The sequence below is a fragment of the Hemicordylus capensis genome, chromosome 3 (genome assembly GCF_027244095.1).
Source record: "Hemicordylus capensis ecotype Gifberg chromosome 3, rHemCap1.1.pri, whole genome shotgun sequence".
NCBI lineage: Eukaryota > Metazoa > Chordata > Lepidosauria > Squamata > Cordylidae > Hemicordylus > Hemicordylus capensis.
The window spans coordinates 128,345,281-128,364,249 of record NC_069659.1 but is presented as its reverse complement, the minus strand read 5'-3'; the positions used below and the strand labels follow the sequence as shown (position 1 = coordinate 128,364,249).

The 18,969-nt window shown below is 41.7% G+C and overlaps 1 protein-coding gene and 1 long non-coding RNA gene across 4 annotated transcripts in view; one reads left to right on the top strand and one right to left on the bottom strand.

Annotated features, from left to right (window-relative positions):
- Positions 1–18,969, top strand: part of LOC128349920 (regucalcin-like) — a 52,212-nt gene that overhangs the window by 27,285 nt on the left and 5,958 nt on the right. The window contains exons 2-5 of one of the 3 annotated variants that reach the window (XM_053307241.1): positions 3,452–3,594; positions 9,674–9,839; positions 16,353–16,535; positions 18,627–18,842. In XM_053307241.1, the coding sequence (XP_053163216.1) occupies positions 9,677–9,839; positions 16,353–16,535; positions 18,627–18,842 (562 nt within the window). In that variant the 5' untranslated portion in view covers positions 3,452–3,594; positions 9,674–9,676. Of the gene's footprint in view, positions 1–3,451; positions 3,595–9,244; positions 9,399–9,673; positions 9,840–16,352; positions 16,536–18,626; positions 18,843–18,969 lie in introns of those variants that run through there. The other 2 variants (XM_053307240.1, XM_053307243.1) reach the window with 2 other exon arrangements.
- Positions 7,415–9,223, bottom strand: LOC128349922 (uncharacterized). Its single transcript, XR_008319066.1, has 2 exons — positions 9,102–9,223; positions 7,415–7,726 (listed from the first exon to the last, which is right to left on the bottom strand). It is a non-coding gene; the product is annotated as an uncharacterized LOC128349922 (long non-coding RNA).

The following is an 18,969-nucleotide window of genomic DNA, read 5'->3' as shown; positions in this document are numbered from 1 at the left end:
CTCAGACCTTGTTCAGACTGGCTTTCACAACCACCCTAATAGCTTCATCTTTTTACTTTATTACATCTGACAAAGTTACTCCCAATGACTATTGTCCCTCCCAGCAATCTGAAGTTGTAAAAACACATGTTTCCTTCATTAGATTTCCATTCTGCCTACGTTTGCTTAAAGCAACAATTGCCACCCATCCCTGGAACTACCCAAGAAAAGACTACGGGGCCTCCTTTATTTGTTGTTGTTTCTGAACTGTGTCTTGTGGTTGAAGTAAGGTTGGGTAAGAATTAAATAACAGGGAAAGCCATATCAGGAGGAGCACCTGTGTCGCTCTAGGTATTCTTTTTTTTCCCTTGTGCCAGGAACCTAGAGATCTAGGTGAGCATATGAGTTCATAACCACATGAGGAAATTATTCAAGTTATCCTTAGTCGGGGAAGTAGCTGGATGAGATACGGTAAGGAGAATATTATTTGAGGATGTGAAGAGATAATTCTGAATGTGAATGTATTAAGAATACAAAATCACAAGAGGATCTTTGATGGCTCCCTATCATCTGTTAGGATGCCATACTGGTCAGTTGTGAGGATTAGGCTTTGGATATTTTTATGTCCATAAATGGTAGGTGATACTAACTGCATGGGTGTAAAGATCTAGATGACAGTATCAGTTTGAATTATAGCTGATAAAATTATAACTTGGAACAAATATGGAAGATATGTGAATTACAGATCTACAGATTGCTGCATTACAAGCATGTCTGACCTTGTAAATGCATGAAATTCTTGCAGAACAATACTACTGCCTTAGTTCATCATCCTTAAATCCTTCAGATTTAAGTTTTGCAACCATGAGATATGAGAATTACAGACAGACAGGTACCTGACAGGTAAAGTCAATGGGAATTGTATCGGTATTGAATCTTAACCATTCAATTGGGAGAAAGACAGATGAAACAAAATGTGTACTTGTCTAAATGCAATTAAATTAGTATTTTCTGAAGAGAATGTAGTCTTAAAAAAAAAAACAGGGCAAAGGGAGTCAACACAGGATCTGCATAATTTTTGTGTTTGTATTTTTGAAATATAAGGAGGTCAAATCTGACAATAGAACCATGATCTGCTATTGGTCAATTGCTATCGCCCTCAAATCTGATTGTCCATCCTTTCCCTCCCCTGGTTTGGTAAGAGGTACTCCAGAGTTGCAGTGCAGCAATGAAAGGGAAACAGGACCAGGGAAAGGATGTGTGAGAGATGAAGAGTCAGCAGTCTGCTGCTTTCTCTTCTTCTGCATTGCAACATAATCCTATGCATTTTTGCTTGGAAGTGAATTCAGTGGAACTATTCCCAAGGAAGAGTATGTCTGCATGATTGCAGCATTAAAGGCAGATGTCCAGCTTGCAATCAATCAACCAACCAACCAACCAATAATTTTTCCTTGAGTGGACAAGGTTGTCCAACTCAACATTGCACCCTGTTAGGAATCCATCCAATGTCTGAGATACTGGTGAAAACTGGAATGAACCATTGCCAGCTGTGAACGGTTACAGAACTCTTTAATGTTCTTTATCTCCTTTCTGATATCCACTCCAGTTAACCCTTCTCTTGAGTAAAATTTTAACCATGTAGGAGTTCCTGTGTCACATGGCTGCTGTTTAAGAAGCGACTTCACTTGGAGTTAAGTCTTATCTCTTGATTCATGTGACCACTGACTGGAGATGAAATGTAATCAGCAGCCTTCCAAGTGCAGATAATATCAACTATTGCACCTTTAGTTAATCTTCTCCAAATATTACATCAATTTAATTAGGTGACCCACTCATTTTTTAAATTCAGGTATAGTATTCTGTAGGTGCTGGATGATACAATGCATACAGTGAATCAGCTCTATACACGGCTTTGATTTGAACAGAAATTGAGCAAGAAGCATCATGTGCCCTAATTCCCAACATAGTTTTCAGGTTTCCTTTTGTTGTTCAATTCTGCTGGATGTCTTCAGGCTTGCCTAGTGTCCGTAGGCGGTCTGCTGAGGATGTCTCAGGCAGCTTCCTTTAGGCTTGCCTGTACAGGCTTGGGAAAAGCAACCTCCTACACAATGTCCTACACACATTTAAAAATGTGTCATTTTAATTGTGGTTTTAACCTGGCCTTTTAATCTTTTATTTTAAAAAAATATTATTTTAAATCAGCATCAGCATCATGAACTTTATCTGTTAGCTGCCTCATAACAAATTGTTCTCTGGGCGGGTCACAACACAGCATTAAAACATAAAATAAAAACGCATAAAACATATGATTTAATCAGACCAAAAGGGGGGAAATACAAAATACGATACGGAGCAATTTTAAAACTCTTTTAAAATCAGTTTAAAAATCAAATTTAAAAATCAAAATTTAAATTTAAAAGGCAAAGAGCAAAAAGGTCTTTACCTGCCATCTTGAAAAACAAAGCTAGGCAAACCTCACTGGGAAGGCTATTCTTTCTTTTCTTTAAATCTCTTTATTAAAACAAATTTACAATGCTAAACAACACTGATCCAAACACAAATAGCAAAACCTAATACAACAAACCCCAATTCATCAATCCTTCCAAACTCAAATATTGTCTAAGGTAGGAAAACAATCATAATTTTCCCAATTAGTGTCAAGAAGAAAATCTGACCAAATCTCACAAAAAGCATTATTTGTGTTCTGGTTTGTAAAAGTATTTTCTGGGGCCAATACAGATGTGACATCAAAAAAACTTTGTGTATATGGTAATTGCTGCCAGGTTGCCTATTGCCACACACTGGAAAAATCAAACCATGTTGATGGATGTCTGCTATAAGAACTTATGGCATATCACCATCTCAGAAAAGCCGCATTATCCAGTCCCATCCAAACTGGGAGGCTATTCCATAAACAGGGTGCAACCACTGAAAAGGCCCTCTCCATAGTAGCTACCCACCTCACCCAGTTTGGCAGGGGCACTCAGAGGAGGGCCTCCAAATATCTTAAGGTCTGGGCAGGGACATATGGGGCAAGGTGCTCTCTCAGGTAACCCATTCCCAAGCCATTTAAGGCTTTAAAGGTTAAAACCAGCATTTTGAATTGGGCCCAGAAACAGATGGGGAGCCAGTGCAGCTGACGAAGCATTGGCGTAATATGCTCAAAATGTCCAGTCCCAGCTAATAATCTTGCAGCCCTCTATTGCACCAGCTGCAGTTTCCAGACAATTTTCAAAGGCAGCCCCATGCACTATTTTTAATTGTTCTGCATTGTATCTGTTTTATTAATGTTATAAGCCACCCTGAGCAGTAGTGCACTGGAGGGGCTGGGTATAAATATCTTAAATAAATAACATACAACTGTTTTCCTCTCAAATGCCTGCATGTTTACTGTATCTAATCGAACATTTCTCTGCTATTTTTTAAAGTTTTAAAACACTTTCTACTGGGGCTTTTTTCTCTTCAAAAACAGTTTCGCAAAGAGGAGGTGGCTTCATTGCTGACCAAGGGACTGGACAACCAATGTTGTGCACAGATCTACTCTGAAAAAGAGGAAGGTGGCTCATAACTGGCCCAAACCCCAGACGTTCAGTGCTGTGCACATCAGAATCTGCCGTAAGTTGGAAAAACAGGTTCTCCATGACATTGGAAGAACTTATACATATGGGAGAGGATTGCATATATGCCCAAGATACAATGAGTTTGTTTCCACTATGGGCTTGCTGCTCAAATTATGTACACTTGTATGCATTAGCATTTCAAGTATCTTTCATATAAGCAAGTAATTTGTATATTTTCTCAATGCCTCCATGTTTATTCCAAACGAACGTTATTTATGTGATCACATATTAATAAAAAAGTACGAGTAGCATGGAAGTATTCATATTTTGCCTGATAATATCCAACATGTAAAAGTAAACTTGATCTCCCCCCCAGGGATTGTGCCTTGTACATATATTCAGAGCCTCTGGTTTCAATGAGGAAGGAAGTTGCAAAAGAAATGTGCATGCTTTTTATAACAGCTGCCCTAAGTTTAGAAATGTTGGTTCAAGTAGCTCTTAAGTTTTTTAATTTCCGTTTTGTGACAGAAAGGAAATTTTGTATAAATCAGTCAAGAATTCAGCAATAAGAAAATACCAAGAAGAACAGCTGCTTATCTTGTCAGGTATCTTTTTATTGCAATTTCAGCCTAAAATGCAGGGGAGGGTCCTCCCTGAGTTTTGACTGAGAAGGTAAAGAGCCTAACATGTTAACAAATGGGGGAGCTGGAGGACTGCTCTTCAGACTTGATTTGTTCACATATTTCACTTTCTACATTTTTCGCTTTCCTTTTGACCCACATCCTGTGTGTCAGTTGGAAGCCTACTCTGTGAAGAGCAGATGCAGCTTGAGGAGGTGAGCAAGCTTTTCTAAACAGAACAACTTCTAGCCTTTCCCCCCTTCAAACTAAGTAATAGGAGGAGGGGAGATCTTGAGGGGCTGGTTTCTCTTTAAGGGATAAGTCCTAGTCTCTGTGTGTGTGTGTGTGTGTGTGTGTGTTTTATTTGCCAGGGCACTCCAGTATTTTTTGTTTGTCCCTGCCTGGATGGGGTGGAGTCAGCTAGCGCTGTGTGAGGCCCCACATTCCTTTGTCTCAGTTGGAAGTCTGCTCTCTACATGAGGTGAAGGCCCAAGAACATAGCGAACAGGGATAGCAAACAGGATGTTGGAGTTTTGCAGGAGTTTAGTGGGAAGTGTGCAGGGGAGCCTGGAACACGTCCCTGTGATCACAAGGAGCCCAGTGGAGAAGAGAACATAAGTACAAATCCCTCCCTCATATTCTTGAGAAAGGTTGTTTGGACAGTTAAATAGCTGACCATTACAGCTGAGACCTATCCTTCTCATAGACTATCTCAAAATACTATAAACAGCCAACAAAATCAGCATGAAGATAGAAGGTCAGCAGGGGAGGGGGCCCTTCCCAATGTATTGCACAGAGTGCCACATGTATGACTATTTGCTCCATGGGCACAAGTCATGGGTGTGTGCTCAGTGCAAGGAGCTCCTGGCTCTCAGGGAACAAATTAGTTCCTTTGAGACCAAGGTGGTGGATCTGGAGAAGCTCAGAGAGACAGAGAGGCATGTGGATGAGAACTTCAGGGATGTGGTGGAGGCATCCTACTCCAGGGCTGACAGCTCCTGTGCTGTCAGGGAGAATGCAGGTCTCGGGCAAGGAGGACATTGGTCTGAGGAAGCGGGAAATGCTCCTTTAGAAGGGACCCCTTCTGTGGAAGATGAGCCAATAACCTCTCGCACAGGGGATACTTCTCCGGGTGGTGGGAGCCTCCTTGTAGTGGGTGATTCGATCATTAGAGGTATAGGTTTGTGACCTGCGTGTTGACTGCACGGTGACTTGCCTGCCTGCACCAAAGGTTGCAGACATCACACAGTGTCTAGATAGGCTCTTAGGCAATGTTGACACCAACAATATGGGGAAATGTAGTCGGGAGGTCCTGGAAGCCAAATTTAGGCTGATAGGTAGTGTCTTGAAGTCCAGGACCCCCAAGGTAGCATTCTCAGATATGCTACCTGTTCCATGCACAGGTACAGTGAGACATGTGGAGATGAGGGGTTTCAATGCGTGGATGAGACATTGGTGCCTGGAGGAGGGGTTTAGATTTGTTAGGCACTGGGATACATTTTGCGGGAAGCAAGGCCCATACAAAAGGGACGGGCTGCACTTGAACCAAGATGGAAACAAACTGCTGGTGCTTAAAATAAAAAAGCTTGCAGAGCAGCTTTTAAAATAGACTGGTTAAACATAGACTGGGTAACATAGACTGGGTAAATTCACAGTCAGGTAATGACAGAGATGTCAAATTTCTAGATATACTGAATGACTGCCCTAGAACAGTTGGTCTTGGAACCAACCAGAGAGAAGGCGACCTTGGACTTGAAGGCAACCTTGGACTTAATTCTGAGTGGCACCCAGGATCTGGTGCGGGATGTCCGTGTCATCGACCCTTCAGGGAACAGTGACCATAGTGTGATTCAATTCGGCATACATGTGGGGAGAGAATCACCTAAGAAGTCTAACACAGACACTTTGAATTTCAGAAGAGGAAACTTCTCCAAAAGGAGGAGTATGGTGAAAAGAAAGCTGAAAGGGAAAACCAGGAGAGTCACTTTGCTCCAGAATGCATGGAGTTTACTCAAAACCACAATACTAGAAGCTCAGTTAGATAGTATACCCAAAAGGAGGAAAAGTACCACTAAGTTCAGGAGGATGCCAGCATGGCTAACAGGTACCGACCGTCAAGAAAGCCATGAAAGGGAAGAAGACTTTGTGTTCCTTTCTGTTCTCTTCATTTGGACAGGCCTTCCAGTTTTGGAAGGCCTGTCCAAATGAAGAGAACAGAAAGGAAAACAAACTCTGGCAAAAGAAATCCAAGGTGACAATAAGGGAGGCAAAAAGATTTTCACACAATGCATAATCAACTTATGGAGTTCTCTGCCACAAGATGTGGTGACAGCCAACTACCTGGATGGCTTTAAGAGGGGTTTGGATAACTTCATGGAGGAGAGGTCTATCAGCGACTATTAGTTGGAGGGCTATAGGCCACCTCCAGCCTCAAAGCAGGATGCCTCGGAGTACCAGTTGCAGGGGAGTAACAGCAGGAGAGAGGGCACGCCCTCAGCTCCTGCCTGTAGGCTTCTAGCAGCATCTGGTGGGCCACTGTGTAAACAGGATGCTGGACTAGATGGACCTTGGGCCTGATCCAGCAGGGCTGTTCTTATGTTCTTATGTTATGTTCTTATGGCTTCTCCAAGAAAGGGCTGAGAGAGACTCCTGCCTGCAACCTTGGAGAAGCCGCTGCCAGTCTGTGAAGACAATACTGAGCTAGATAGACCAGTGGCCTGACTCAGTATATGGCAGCTTCCTATGTTCCTTTGTACATCACTGTTCATTGTAAATCCCAGGGGCTAGTGGCAGCCCCCATGAACCCTAAGTGTGGCCCCCGACTAATTATTTATTGAGCCCATGTGAAGTTTTAGCCAAAGCTGAATACTCTGCACAGTCCCCCTGGCACCATGCAGAGGCTGCCATTTCCATCAGTGCTTTGGCGTGGGACTCCTTTAAGGGAAACAGAGCCTCTTCAGCCCCTGCACTATCTTGAAAGGCATGCACAGTGCTGGGAAGTGTAGCCCTTCCCAGGGCTTTCCTCCTAGAGTTTTGAAGAGAGGGCTCAATTTCTCTTTAAAGCCCCCCCCCCCCTCGCCCCAGTGTGAAAAAGCACAGTACTGTGCATAATACTTCAATGAGCAGTAGGAAATGGCTCTCACATTTAAGACTTTGTTTTGTTTTGTTTGCCAAAGTAGACCCCGCTTGGAAAAAAGTGCAGATCACTGGCCGACATGAACTAAAAAAGGAGAAAAAATGCTGCAGATACTGAAACATATTGTAACATTTAATGCTGCAGACAGTCCGCAGTAAACATGCTTGTATGGAAGAAAGTATAAGAGATATAGCTGGGATGGGTGCAGATGTGTCTTTTGTCCCGAGATACTGGTGACCCCTATGTTGTCGTGTGTGTGTGTGGGCGGAGGTGTTTTCCCTTTTAGTCAATAGTAATTGCAATTGCAGTTCTGTAAACGTCTTCCAAATGAGAGCTGTTCACTTCTATGGAGAAAGAAGCAGCTGACTAAGAACAGTAAAGCACCCATCGCCACAATTCCCCTGTGCTGGACTTCTGTATGTTTGGGTCTTCTAAGGGAGAGAAGAGAATACTTCAGTGGAAATCCATTATGACCAGCCAACACACACTTAACTAGTGTTTTTTAAAATGTAGATGATAGTCACACATACTGTATGCACTTAGAAGTGCACACATTAGGCTAAGCTAGCACCGGTTTCCTTAAGGAAATGAGAAAGAGACCCATCACACTGATATAGATGTTGCTGGTGAATGTGGTCAGTTTTCTCATATGTAAAAGTAATGCTTGCTTGCCCATTAGGAAAGACAATAATTAGTTTTTCTTGCTAATGTCTGATGACCCAGTCTAGCCAGTATCCCTTTCCCCACAATCTAGCCAATCACATCATTGCCCTGGCTGCAATGGAGGAAGCACATAGCTTCTGGAATATATGCTCTGACTTCAACCATCTCGGGAACTTCAACCTGACATTTGTCAGTAGAATTAGTTTTCACAGAGGCAATTGCCTAGGTCATTAGCTGGAATATTCTAGTGGAGATGCTAAAACGCTTTTTAAAATATCATAGTTAAATGTTTTGAAAATAGTATAATATGTTGAAAGAGCTACACTGGCTGCCAGTGGCTGGTTTCCGGGCAAAATACAAGGTGCTGGTCATAATCTCTAAAGCCTTACACAGCTTAGGTCCTGGGTATTTAAGGGAATGTCGTCTCTGCCATGATCCCCACTGCTCTTTCAGATCATCTGGACAAGTTCATCTACAGTTGTCACTGGCTCGTCTGGTGGCGACTCGGGGATGGGCCTTCGTTGCTGCCCTGAGGCTTTGGAATGCGCTCTCTGTTGAAATAAGAGCCTCCCCATCTCTGACAACTTTTAAAAGGCAGTTAAGACACTTCTGTTCACCCAAGCTTTTAATTAGATTTACAGTTTTTAATAGCTTTGAACAGTTTTAACACTGTGTTAAATTGCGAATGGTTTTAATGGGTTAATGTTTTAATTCCGTTTTAATTTGTACTGTTTTCATTGTAAACCACCCAGATGTGCAGGTTTGGGGCCGTATACAAATATGTTAAATAAATAAATTTTACCCCTTGCTAACTGGGCAAAAAGGCACCTTTTACCATGGTGATTCTCTTTATTTAGCAGGGGGAGAGTAACTGGCCCTATCCAGCCCCAGCACAGTACTTCCAGTGACTGTTACTGGTGTCTATCTTATGTTTCTTTTTAGAATGTGAGCCCTTTGGGGACAGGGAGCCATCTTATTTGTTTGTTATTTCTCTGTGTAAACCGCCCTGAGCCATTTTTGGAAGGGTGGTATAAAAATCTTCTTCTTTTTCTTCTTCTTCTTCTTCTTCTTCTTCTTCTTCATAATAATAATAATAATAATAATAATAATAATAATAATAATAATAATAATAAATTGTCTCACTTTATTCATTAATAATGGGGCTAGAGGAGCCTGCAGATCTAGGAAAGGTTTGCTTCTGTGGTAGGGCATCTTCACCACTGGCCACTCCTTGAATCCACCTGCAGCTCTTTCTGCCCTTTTCCTTGGAAGGGAAGTGTCTGGAACCTGGACTATGTCATCAACTGCCAGAGGCCAGAACTGCCTGCAAATCAAGAGAAGGGCTTCTTCCTGTGGACTAGTATTGTTACCAACAGCCAGCTCAGTGATTATTATGAATTCTTAGTTTTCCATGTAATACCACATCATATATATCTGAAGGTAGACACTTATTACTTTTTTAGTTTTTAAAATTCATGTTAATGTCTTCCTTGCATATATTTATTTTAGTGTTCTTGAGGAAGACCATCCTTGAATTGTGTTGGCCAATCTTCAAATAATAATATGGCACTTTCCATCACAGATCTGAGACCTTGCCTCCTCTGTTGTTGTTTCTGTCTTAGGCCCAGTTCATCCCAAAAAATGTCAGGGCCAGTTTAAATTAAACTTTTTCTTGGAATTAAACGTTGTACTATGCGGATTGTTTTCTCTCATAGACAATGTCTTCGATCAAGATTGAGTCTGTTGTGAAGGAGAAGAACAGAATGGGAGAATGCCCTGTATGGGAGGAAAGGGAGAATTCCCTTGTATATGTGGATATCAATTCACAAAAGGTTTGCCGCTGGAACTCTATCACCAATCAAGTCCAGTGTGTGCCCGTGGGTAAGAAAAATGCGTGCTCTAAAACCATATCTTATTAAAAACAGGTCCAGCACAGTTTGCAAGTCTAGCAGGTCTTGTGGACTTGATGTAGTTTGCTTGTTCTTAATCAAAAGTACAGTTTCCTAAAGCAAAATTATCTCAGTTGAGGTTACTAAAAGTGGCAGATGCTTCATACCATTTCTCTGATCCATGCAAGCATGTAAATTTCACCATTGAGATCAAGCTAAGGGAAGTTACTCTTAGTACGCCGAGAGTCTGCAATGCCTTCCATGTGAATATCTTTAGAACATCTTTAGCTTCTGATTCCACAAGCCCCTGTCCCATTGGAAGAGATGTGTTTTGAACAGACTGAACCAGCAGCTCTGGTTTAGACTCGAATTCATCTGATAACATTGATTCAAGTTTCCAATTCCCAAAGCAGATTTGGGTAAGGCACAGCCTACCATGACCATGATGGATCTCATCAGTCCACTTTCTAGCTCCACCACGACCTATAGATCACATCTACACTGAGGACTTGGACTGGTGCACTGGTTCCTTGTTCCCTGTGCCTCTAGGGATGCTGCTCAGAAGTGGTAACTGCAAGCAGTTCAATTTGGGACACTCTCAGCACAGCCCCATCATCCTTCTGGGTCCTGGAAATCTGATGATACCAAAGAGCCAACCCCACGTTGCTGCCTTATACAGAAAGTCCGCTACATTCCCTCTGCTTGGGTAATTGGTCAGTTCTGTGCCATTAGATTGCCGGTCTTCCTGTCTGCTCAAGTAGAGTACATGCCAGTCAGTCTTTGTCTAGGAATGCCTGCTAGTGCCAGTGCTAGCCTCCTCATTGGTATGGTGGCATCAGTGTGGAAACCCCAGCACCGAAGTGTTTAATTTGTGATGCCTGTTTCATACATGCATGTTATCTCTATGTAGTAGCCTGCCACATCGTTATCACCTTCCTGATATGTGGTTTCATTTGACTGTTTCCACATGCTCACAATATTCTTAGCCATGTTATCTATCGATATTGGGTTTTTTTTTAATGTACTGTGTGGCTGTGAATGAAGCACACAATATATCTTGTGCAGCATGGCAGGACTCACTTGTACTAAAGAATGGACTGCATTTCTGGACCTTCTCATGTAATAGTGTGTAGGAAGACCCAGATTAATCTCACTAAGGAAATGATATTACAGGGGGTCTAATGAGTCCTTTAGCTACCTAATGGCACAGTGGGGAAGTAACTTGCCTAGGGAGCAAGAGGTTGCTGGTTCGAATCCCCACTGGTATGATGTTCCCCATATTATGGGGGGAAAACCAATATCAATAGATAACATGGCTAAGAATATTGTGAGCATGTGGAAACAGTCAAATGAAACCACATATCAGGAAGGTGATAACGATGTGGCAGGCTACTACCAAAGCATTCCCATACTATGGGAAACACCTATATCGGGCAGCAGCGATATAGGAAGATGCTAAAAGGGCATCGTCTCATACTGCATGGGAGCTGGCAATGGTAAACCACTCCTGTATTCTACTAAAGAAAACCAGATGGCTCTGTGGTTGCCAGGAGTCAACAACAACTCGGCAGCACAACTTTTCCTTTAATGAGTCCTTTAGAGACTGCCATTCCGGACACAGGAAGAGACAGACAAACAGAATCTTCTCAGAGCTCACTGGGCACGGTAACTTTCTCTTTCCCTGCTTATTAGGCAAAGGGGCACTTTTTGAAGTGGCGATTCTCTTATATTTAGCAGCGGGGAAGCAAATAAGGTCCTATTCAACCCCAGCACAGCATCCCTCAAGTGGCTGTTGAAGGTGTCCCCCTTGTGTTTCTCTTTAGCAGGAATGTGCACGAAACAGTTTGGCGCCTCATTAGAGAGGCACCGAAATGATTCAAGTTGCTGCAGCCTAAATGTTTTGCTGGGTGGGTGAGCAATAGCTTTAAGGAGCAGGAACGCAGGTCTTTACATGCTCCTCTGCCGCCCACCACCATTCTGGTCGCAGAGCTGTGCTGCTCAAAAGGCCACCACACATGGCTGCTGTCCTGTTCCCAGCAGCTTGCGTGTGGTTTTGGCGTGCACATGACATCTGCACATGCACGGGCACCATGTGCGTGCCTATGCCGTGTGCAAACTGCTGGGAACGGGGAAGCAGCTGTGCACGGCCTTTTGAGGAGCACAGCACTGTGATCAGAACAGTGGTGGGGTGGTGGAGGAGCAGCAAAGGACCTGCATACTTGCTCCTTAAAGCTACCACTCTTCATACCCCGCCTTCCCAAAATATTTCATGCACATTCCTACTTTTTTTTAGTGGGAACCCTTTGGGGGACAGGGAATGATCATCTTCTTATTCTTTTTCTATGTAAACTGCTTTGAGGATTTTTTTAAATTGAAAATCAGTCTTATTATTATTTCTTGTTTACACAGTCAGGCAGGTGTTATTGACTGGTTTGTTTTATCCAGACACTGAGTCCTTCCCAAGGACCTGGGATGGCTGAATTTTATCATTAATACTGTTGGTTATTATAGATATCGTCGCAAAATATAGGCTGTTCCCAGTAAAGCTGCTTTTTGTAATTGGCTGATGGTGATTTCTGTGGCCCCTATGGTGTTGAGGTGCTCTTCAAGGTCTTTTGAGACTGCACCCAGGGCGCCAATTACCACTGGGATTATTTTGGTCTTTTTCTGCCACAGCCTTTCAATTTCCATTTGTAGATCTTTGTATTTGGTGATTTTTTCTATTTCTTTTTCTTCTATTCTGCTATCCCCTGGTATTGCTATGTCGATTATTTTGACTTGTTTTTCTTTCTTCTCGACTACAGTTATATCTGGTGTATTGTGTGGCAGATGTTTGTCTGTCTGTAGTTGGAAGTCCCATAATATTTTTGCATCTTAATTTTCTACCACTTTTTCAATTTTATGGTCCCACCAATTTTTGGCTACAGGCAGCTTGTATTTTTTCCAGATGTTCCAGTGTATCATCCCTGCTACCTTGTCATGCCTTTATTTGTAGTCAGTCTGTGCGATCTTTTTACAACAGCTGATTAGGTGGTCCACGGTTTCATCTGTTTCTTTACAAAGGCGGCACTTGCTGTTTGTTGTTGACTTTTCTACTTTTGCTCTTATTGCATTTGTTCTTAGTGCCTGTTCTTGTGCAGCCAGTATTAAACCCTCTGTTTCTTTCTTCAAGTTGCCATTCTTAAGCCACTGCCAGGTCTTGGTGATGTGTGATTTTCCACTTATATTGTGCAAATATTGACCATGCAGGGGCTTCTTTTTCCATTTTTCTGCTCAGTTCTTGATTTGTTCTTTCTTGTAGGCCTGCTTTGTTTCATTCGTGTTGAATAGTTTCTCGTTATTGACCATTTGAAGTGCATCTTCTTCACTGTCCTTTATATATTCTTCAAGGCCTCTTTTCTCCTCCTCTACTTTTTGATGGACTTGCAGCATTCCTCTTCCACCTGAGCTGCGAGGGAGGTATAGCCTATCTACATCATTGCGGGGGTGCAGAGCATGATTAATGGTCATTATTTTCCTGGTCTTACAATCCAGCGTCTCTAGCTCTGCCTGGGTCCAGTCTATTATTCCTGCAGTGTATCTGATAACAGGTATAGCCCAGGTGTTTATGGTGTGTATGGTGTTCCCGCCATTGAGTTTGGACTTGAGGATGTTTCTAACTCTCCTGATGTATTCACTTCCAATTTTTCTTTTAACTTCAGTGTGTGCAATGTTATCAGCCTGGAGAATGCCCAAGTATTTGTAATGTTCTTTCTCTTCCAGGTTCTTGATCTTGCTTCCATTGGGCAGTTCTATTCCTTCTGTTTTTCTTATTTTCCCTCTGTTCATTATTAATGCAGCACACTTGTCTAGTCCAAACTCCATTGCTATATCGCTACTGAATATACGGATAGTGTTTAGCAGTGATTTGATTTCTGACTGGGACTTTACATACAACTTCAGATTGTCCATGTACAGCAGATGGCTTATTTTACTTGATGTTTTAGATGTTTGGTATCCGAAGCCTGTTTTGTTTAGTATTTGTGAAAGCGGGGTCATGGCGATTACAAACAACAGAGGGGATAGTGAGTCCCCTTGGAAAATACCTCTTCTAATGCTAACCTGTCCAAGTGTCTCGCCATTGATTGTTAACTGTGTACTCCACATGTTCACTGCTTTTTAAAATAAATATCTGAATGTTTTTGCTGACACCAGTTGTTTCTAAACACTTTAGTATCCATGTGTGAGGCAATGAGTCGAAGGCTTTCTTGTAGTCAATCCATGCAACACTTAGATTTGTTTTTCTTCTCTTGCAATTTTCTAAAATCATTTTGTCAATCAGCAGCTGGCCTTTTGTGCCTCTGCTGTTCGGACAATTTCCTTCCTGTTCAACTGGAAGCTGTTTGTTAGTTAATAAGTGTTGCATTACTTCATCTGCTATTATTCCAGTTAATAATTTGAACATGGTTGGCAGGTAGGTTATAGGTCTATAATTACTTGGAACTGCACCTTTTGCTGGGTCTTTCATTATGAAATGAGTTTTCCCAGTTGTTAGCCATTGTTCAATATCACCTCCTTGCAAAATGTGATTGAACTGTTTTGATAGTTGTTTATGAAGGCTTGTTAGGTGTTTAAGCCAAAAACCATGCAATTTATTTTCCCCTGGTGCAGTCCAATTTTTAATTTTCTTTGCTCTTTCACATATTAATTCTGGTGTTATTATTAGATCTCGCATTTGACCTCTTTCACCCAGCCTGCTTTTTTATTATAATCTATAGGTTTGTCCCATAATTTCCCCCAGAATTGCACTGTTTCTTCTTTATTTGGTGTTTCTATGTTTCTTGCCGTTTCTCCTTCTATGCTTTGGTAGAAACGTCTCTGATTCGACTGGAATTGGAGATTCTGCCTGTGTTGTGTAATTCTGGCTTTGTATCTGCTAATCTTCTTTGACACTGCTGTTATTTGCTGCTTTATTATTTCCAGGACTTCTCTAATATTCCTTGAATCTAGGTGGTATTTTTGGATCAGATACTGTTTGGTGTTTTCATTCTTCAGCTTCTTGTCTTTCATATCTTTCAATTTACTAGCATCTGATCTAAGCCCGGAGATTTTATTTTCTAATCTAATCTTCCATTTAGGTGATGTACTGCTTTCTTTTTTTGCAGGTCCACTGATCTTATATCCGAGCTCTTGTGTTGTTATTGTTGCTGCACTGTACATTAGTTCGTTTTTTTCTTGCAAATTATTGGTTGTTATTTCTGCAAGTGCAGCATTGACATCTTTTAATGCCTGAGCAAGTTGTTTTTTGGCAACTGTTTTTAGCGCTGGAAGTCGAACCCTGGTGGTTGTTTGGTTCATGTGCTCAGTTATTTTTTTGCTTTAGTTCTTGTTGCTTTTCTGTTAAACGGCATTCGAGTTTTTGAGGTGAAGGCAAAGGGGAGGTTGCCTAGTTTTGATTTTGAAACAGTTCAGCAACAGTGGTATCCTCTATTTCCAACACCTCCTCCACCTGTGCCTGAGCAACTTCTTCAGTTGGTGGCAATTCTTCTTCCATATCTTGAGCCTGTGGTGCTCTTTGCAGTTCTTCCAGCTCAACTCCTGTGAATACTTTATTTCTTATTATGAATCTTGTCTGGTCTGCTAGCCTTTGTTCTGTTATTTCTGTATCTGGATGCTTCTCTTTCCAAATTTGGTACATTCTTTTTAAATAACCTCTTCTAGTTGGACTAGACTTGTAATAGCAGATCATTATTTCCTTGTTGGCATTTTTCATATATTTTTTCCGGTTAAGCGACGTTTCTTCCAGTAACCTTGCAGTCTCCAGCCCTGGTTGCTCAGCTGAAGATCCTGAGTCCTGTTGCCCACTTGCCACCAGATGTCCAGGGACTCCAGCACCTGGCGCAATCCTTGTTGATCCAGGCGACGACCGATCCGGTATAGATTTATTAAAGTTACATCTCACCATATTGTTGATGGGAGAGGCACTCTTTGTCTCGCTCCTCTGGTAAGACCTGTCCAGTGTGGTTGGACGTCTGGCATAGCTCTCACCTTCCTCAGAGCACACAAGCCCCACAACCATGCCAAGGTAGTGCCTCACTGGGGGATGATGATGATGATGATTTTACATTTATATCCCCCCCTTTCTTCAAGCAGCCCAGAGCGGTGTACTACATACTTGAGTTTCTCTTTCACAACAACCCTGTGAAGTAGGTTAGGCTGAGAGAGAAGCGACTGGCCCAGAGTCACCCAGCTACTTTCAGTATAGAAAATAGTAGTTGGTGCTGCTGCTTGCCAGTCTTGTTAGCATTTCATTTTCAGTAGTGTAGTTAATGGCACTTCAGGAAGCATTAATAAAGAGACAGAGGTGGGTATTAAAATAGACTTCATTTCTAAATGTTAGCTTTTCTCTTTCAGAAGTGCTTAGCACCTGATTCTGGAGCGTACTGATCTTGTGTCCTGATTTTGAAGCACACTGATTGCAAGGCATGCTGATTGTAAAGAGTACCAATTTATTTTCTGTCTGCAGATGCTCGTGTAGGCGCAGTGGCCCTTCACCAGTGTGGAAGCTATGTGATTGCTCTAGGAACCAGGTTTGCCTTCTTGAACTGGGAAGATCAGACAGTTGTTAATATTACTGAGTTGGAATTAGATAAACCAAACAACAGATTTAATGATGGAAAAGTGGACCCCAAAGGGAGGTTTTTTGCAGGTATATATTAACAAACTGGGAAGCTTCACATTTAGCCAGGCATGCCACGGGAGCATGCAGATCCATTGTTCCATCTGAATCAGACCATTATCTACATTTCAGTTTTAGACTCTGGTTGTTTTATTAGAAGTTGATGTATACTGCAACAGTATAAGAATATGCTTAAATTATTAACTCTGTGTGTGTGTGTGTGTGTGTGTGTGTGTGTGCGCGCAAACAAGAGCAATAGCAGAAAATTAATACATGTTTTAGACAACTGCACAGAAAGTGATCAGAATACAGAGGCACTATAAACATCTGTTTTAGCTGCTAATGAGAATGAGAAAATGCTGATTAAAAAGTAATAATCAAACAGTTAAACAAGTTGTTCTAGTAAGAACTAATCTGCCTACTTTCCTTTCAGTGTTCCTACAACCGGACTTAATTTGGTCCAAATTGGTTAGACAGTTCATGTTAGCCCAAACGTTCATGCATCTACCATCTTGAATCGGGGTGGATGACATCAACACAATCAATGCCATTAAGGCGTCCCTATGTGTCCCTACAGCTGTAGTGTTTGGTTCAAATCAATTAGGTGGTTCATAAGTTAGCCCACTTGTGCCTCAAATGTTTATGCACCCACCATCTTGAATTGGGGTGGATGACTCATCACAAACTACGCTGTTGAGGTGTCCCTGTGTGTCCCTACAACTGTACCCAATTTGGTTCATATTGGTCTAGGCATTCATTGCGAAGTTGATAGGGGATACACACACACAGAATCCTAGGTGATCTCATAAGCCTACTGGAAAGTAGGTTAAAAATAATTATTTTTATTTTTATTTTATTTATTGTTAAATTTATATACTGCCTTTCATTAAAAACAATCCCAAGGCAGTTTACAAAAGTTAGAAAACATACAATAAAAATGACAATAAAAATATTAAGCTAAAAATATAAAACAAATCTAATTTAAAATCTATAAAATACAAACATAAAAACTATACATGAGTAAAACACATAGAAGCAGTAATAAAAACAATCACACAAAGGCCTGGATAAAAAGCCAAGATTTAACAAGCTTTCTAAAAACTGTGATGGAGTCCAAGGAGCGAATGGTCACTGGGAAAGCATTCCAAAGTCTGGGGGCAGCAACAGAGAAGGCCCTGTCCTGAGTGCATGACAGCCGAGCCTCTCTCATTGTCGGCAGAGCCCCCTCAGATGACCTCGTCAAGCGGGCAGCAACCCTTGGGAGCAGGTGGTCCTTCAAGTACCCTGGGCCCAAACCATTAAGGGCTTTAAAGGTCAAAACCAGCACCTTGAATTGGACCCGGAAACCAACTGGTAGCCAGTGCAACTCTTTCAGAATCGGTGTGATGTGCTCCCACTGGGCAGCTCCAGATAAAACCCTAGCTGCCGCGTTTTGCACTAGCTGCAGTTTCCAGATATTCTTCAAGGGCAGCCCCACGAAGAGCATGTTACAGTAATCCAGCCGTGACGTGACTAAGGAATAACATCTACTAGGGCCGGATCACATTGCTAATGTGAAACTTAAATTTTTAACTAAAACATATTATGTATTACTCTAATTAGTGTCTTCAGCCATGGACTGGTATAACACCAATTAAAAAGAAAAAGGTGGTGGCAGTGGCAGGTGGGGAGGAAGAAGGGAAATCTGCCAGCACAGCCTGTCTCAATTAATTTAGTAGAAAGCATTTTCTAATTTTATTAATATAATAGATTCTTAGAGCTTGATATGCTATATGCAGAGAGAGAAACATGCCTTGCTGAGGAAGAATCAGGATGGCTTCTGTAAGAGGAAATTTTGCTTTACAGATCTTTTTAGAGTCTTTTCAGTCAGTAAACATTTAGATAGAAGTGATCTGGTAGACATGACATATGCTGTATGTCAAAAGGTTTTTCTCAAAGTCCTTCACAAAAGGCTCTTATGAAAACTAAGCAGTCATGGGATAAAACAAAAGTTGTTAGACTAGATGGAGCATTGATGTTCTGCATCAAAGCAGCTCTTGCATGTCAAGAGGCCCAGAGATGAATGATGAATGCTATCTAATACATGCTACCTAATGCATGCTTCTGCTGCCCATCCTCTAGGTACCATGGCTGAAGAGACAGCACCTGGCGTGAGAGCCAGGCACCAGGGTGCTCTGTATACTCTCTTTCCCAACCATTGTGTCATGAAGCAGTTAGAGCATGTGGGCATCTCCAATGGTCTGGATTGGTCGCTGGATCACAGAACATTCTTCTACATTGATAGCCTGGAATACGCGGTGCATGCCTACAACTATGATGTGTGCACTGGAAAAATTGGTACATATTTCTTCACATAACTTCTTACAAATATATACTTTGTTGCAAATAAGTAGGCATATTTCCTGAGCATTCTTTTTATGCCTAGATCACACCAGTTGCTATATTGTACCTTTCTTCAATTATT